Source organism: Momordica charantia (genome assembly GCF_013281855.1).
Source record: "Momordica charantia cultivar OHB3-1 chromosome 2 unlocalized genomic scaffold, Mcharantia_2.0 BLBB01000002.1, whole genome shotgun sequence".
NCBI lineage: Eukaryota > Viridiplantae > Streptophyta > Magnoliopsida > Cucurbitales > Cucurbitaceae > Momordica > Momordica charantia.
In genome coordinates this window covers 23,559-27,690 of record NW_028275160.1, presented here as the reverse complement: position 1 = coordinate 27,690, position 4,132 = coordinate 23,559, and the positions used below count along the sequence as shown (strand labels likewise).

General features: G+C 39.1%; 1 protein-coding gene across 1 annotated transcript; it reads left to right on the top strand.

Annotated features, from left to right (window-relative positions):
- Positions 1-526: 526 nt before the first annotated feature.
- Positions 527-2,619, top strand: LOC148212611 (L-ascorbate oxidase homolog). The gene is made up of 3 exons (XM_088120968.1): positions 527-894; positions 1,002-2,111; positions 2,185-2,619. Exons 1-3 carry the CDS (start codon positions 647-649, stop codon positions 2,483-2,485), a joined length of 1,659 nt encoding a protein of 552 aa, XP_087977094.1. The 5' UTR covers positions 527-646; the 3' UTR covers positions 2,486-2,619.
- The last annotated feature ends 1,513 nt before the right edge of the window (positions 2,620-4,132 follow it).

Sequence of the window (4,132 nt, the reverse complement as noted above, 5' to 3'; positions counted from 1 at the left end):
TGCACCTCTGTATGAAGCTTAAAATTAGAATACAAGCTTCACAAACTTTACTGTTGTTTAATTAATTTTTTCAAAAGTTCACTATGGTATGATATATTAGTGATGTTGAACTCATATTAAAACACCATTGATATATTACTACAACTTGATTCTAGGTCACACTACATCATTGGGCCGGTCGTATTAAAAAAAAAGAAAAAAAAACAAAGCTACAAATCGATCTATCTACGTAATTATTTTCTAGAAGATTAAAATAATGAGCTTTTTAAGTCAAGACCCACTATAGTAAATAATATTTTGCACACGTTTCTGACTCCACATATTTTGGAGAGACCACCTCTAATTTAAGTAAATATTTTTTTGGAGAGCGATGCCGCGGGAACCACTCTCAGAAACGAGAGGGAGGGAAATACCCAATGCTAGAAAAAAGGAGAAATTAGAAAAAAAAAAACTCGTAGTTTCAATGGTTGAGAAATTGACCTTAACTTGTATATAAATGCAGGATTGGAAGGGTAAGCATCAGGGAACGGGACAACAACCCATCTTCTTGATTTTGGGATACATAGCCAGTTCGAGAAAAGGAGCGGTGATTTGGAAAAAAAAACAAAAAAAAAAAAATCAGAAGAGAAAAAACGGGGAGATATAGATGGGTGGGTTGATGTTTACCGTGCTGCTATGCCTCTCGGCTGCAGCAATGTCAACGGTCCGGGGTGAGGACCCTTATTTCTTCTTCACGTGGAATGTCACCTATGGCACCATCACTCCCTTGGGCGTTACCCAACAAGGCATTCTCATTAACGGCCAATTCCCCGGACCCAATATCAACTCCACATCCAACAATAACATAGTCATTAATGTCTTCAACAACCTCGACGAACCCTTCCTTCTACATTGGTACAGTAATTATCTTTATATTTACATATGCACGCATATATAACTCTTTCTTCTTCATTCAATGGCTCAGTACAAAAAAATAAAATCAAATGGAATTGGACTTGCAGGAGCGGTATTCAACACCGCAAAAATTCGTGGCAAGATGGACTACTTGGAACCAATTGCCCAATCCCACCGGGGACAAACTACACCTACCATTTCCAAGTTAAGGACCAAATTGGAAGCTTCTTTTACTATCCATCAACTGCCATGCACAGGGCAGCGGGAGGCTTTGGAGGCCTTCGTGTGAATAGCCGTTTACTCATTCCTGTCCCTTATGCTGACCCTGAAGATGATTACACTGTCCTTGCTGGTGACTGGTACACCAAGAGCCACTCCTCTCTTAAGAATTTCTTGGATAGCGGACGCTCCCTCGCTAGGCCTGACGGTGTCCTCATTAATGGGAAGAATGCAAAGGGTGATGGAACCGATGAGCCGCTCTTTACCATGAAGCCTGAGAAGACTTACAAGTACCGAGTTTGCAACATTGGACTGAAGACATCTCTTAACATTAGATTCCAAGGCCACACCATGAAGTTGGTAGAGATGGAGGGCTCTCATGTCGTCCAGAACGATTACCAATCACTTGACATCCATGTGGGACAATGCTTTTCGGTGCTAGTCACAGCCAACCAAGAGCCCAAGGACTATTACTTGATTGCATCCACTCGATTTACTAAGAATGTTCTTGTCGGCAAAGGCATCATTCGATATACCAATGGCAAAGGCCCCGCCTCGCCTGAAATCCCCGAGGCACCTACGGGTTGGGCTTGGTCGCTCAATCAATTCCGTACCTTCCGTTGGAACCTTACCGCTAGTGCTGCTAGGCCTAATCCCCAAGGCTCGTACCACTACGGTTCCATCAATATTACCCGCACGATCAAGATAATCAATTCAGCCACTAAGGTGGATGGTAAGCTGCGATATGCCATCAATGGTGTCTCTCATATTGACCCTGAAACTCCATTGAAGCTCGCAGAGTACTTTGGAATCGTTGACAAGGTCTTCAAGTACGATACCATTTCTGACGACGGACGAGCAGAAGGTGCAAACACCGTGACTGTTGCTCCTAATGTTGTTAATGCAACTTTCCGAAACTTCGTAGAGATCGTATTTGAGAACCATGAGAAAAGCCTTCAATCGTGGCATTTGAATGGCTACTCCTTCTTCGCTGTTGCGTAAGTATCATCAATTAGAAATAATCAATAATGTTTATATATGACTAATTTACTCTTTATCAACATTACACAGCATTGAACCTGGGAAATGGGCTCCAGAAAAACGAAAGAACTACAATCTTTTGGACGCTGTGAGCAGGCATACAATCCAAGTTTTTCCCAAGTCGTGGGCAGCCGTTCTTCTTACATTAGATAATGCTGGAATGTGGAACTTGAGGTCTGAGTTGACAGAAAATCGTTATTTGGGACAACAACTCTACTTCAGCGTTCTTTCTCCAGCTCGCTCACTCAGAGATGAATACAACATTCCAGACAACACTTTACTATGTGGTTTGGTTAAAGACATGGCATTGCCCAAGCCATATACTATTTGAGGCAATTCATCGCCTCTTCTTGCCCACTCCAATTGAAAGGCTGAGATACTCATAAGCTAATATGGAGTGGTTGATTTTTCATGTATAATCATTGCAAGTCCCAAAAATAAAAAATAAAAGAATATCTTGTTATATTTATTGTTGTAGTAGTATACGAGAGTTTATTTATTTATTAATTCTTATATAAAGAATTTTTAAAACACGATTTATTTTCTAACTAAATTTTCAAGTCTGAATATGTTTAGTTAATATCAATTTAAAAATTATACCACTCCTTAAAATGGTATATTAATTACAAGAATTTTTTTTTGTTGCTTTTTTTAGGAAGAAGAATAAAAGACAAACTCAACCATCTCACAATTAATTACAAATGATGTCATTACAAATGAGTTTTTTTAGTACAACATGTGGGGTTGTGAATCCAACTCACTATGCTGGCTTTGGCACTATTACAAGTCAATTAAGAACAAGTTTCATTTATTTATAATCATATTCCATAGTCAAGTGAATTTACATATACTTTAATCTAATAAAAATAATTTATAATCTATAATCTATTAAAATGCTACAATCTCATTAAAAATATTTTTTTTATCATTATGTCCCTTTATCAAATTTCAAATTTACTAAAACAGGTATGTTGACTGATGAATTTTGACGAATCACAAATTGCCACATAATTATAATGACAAAATTATATGTCATTAAATTGATGTCAATTAAATAATGTCACATATTATTTTTGGCATTTGAATTGGACCAATCAACTACCAGACGTGTTGCTTCACTCAGCCCGTTGTAGGTCTCTATCTGAATACACCTTGGCAAACTGTGGTGGGGGCATCTCCTTAACAATTCCTTGAACCTTTCCCACGATTCACCCACAGATTCACCGTGCCTCTGCTGAAAATTATTAATGTCCCCTTGATACTTGGCATTCTTGCTTGGGGGAAAGTATTTCCTTAAAAACTTCTCAGCGAGATCATTCCAAGATGTAATAATGGACTCAGCTGGCATAGAGTTCAACCAGTCTCTTGCCTTGTCCCTTAGCGAGTATGAAAACAGTTTCAGACGCAATGCTTCCTTGGACACTCCTTGCATTTTGAATGAGTCACTTACTTCCAGAAAATACCTCAAGTGCAGATGAGGGTCCTCAGATGGATTTCCAAAGAATTGCCCCACAGATTGGAGCATCTAGAACATAAACGATTTTAATTCAAACCTCTCAGCTTTTATCTCTGGACTTGCTATAACTCGATGAAACCCATGAAGTGCTGGTGCGGCATAGGCCGTGATGGCCTTTTCTCCATCATCTGCCAACAGAATGGCGTTAAAAGGAGGAGCAGTTGCTGGTGCAACCATTTCTCCCTCGTTAATTCCTTTAACCACTGGATCGGGGAGCCTTGGTAATTGATCCATTGGGTTAGCTTTTACTTGCTGTCTCTCTTATTCTCCTATGAAATGTACGTTCAATCTCGTTGTCAAGTAGATACTCTAGCCTTTGCAGATCATGCATTCACCTACTGAACCCACCACACAGTGATTAAAAGAAATCCTTATAGCACAGACTTTCTCGAGCAAATATATAAAGTGTACAGTTTAAACAATTCCCCGACAACGATGCCAAAAACTTATTGGATGAAAATA

What these genes read in the sequence shown, in the direction of transcription:
- LOC148212611 (XM_088120968.1), top strand. Translation starts at nt 647, where the DNA reads ATGGGTGGGTTGATGTTTACCGTGCTGCTATGCCTCTCGGCTGCAGCA. An exon ending in GAACCCTTCCTTCTACATTG is followed by an intron (nt 895 to 1,001) that starts GTACAGTAATTA and finishes TTGGACTTGCAG; the next exon opens with GAGCGGTATTCAACACCGCA. An exon ending in TACTCCTTCTTCGCTGTTGC is followed by an intron (nt 2,112 to 2,184) that starts GTAAGTATCATC and finishes AACATTACACAG; the next exon opens with CATTGAACCTGGGAAATGGG.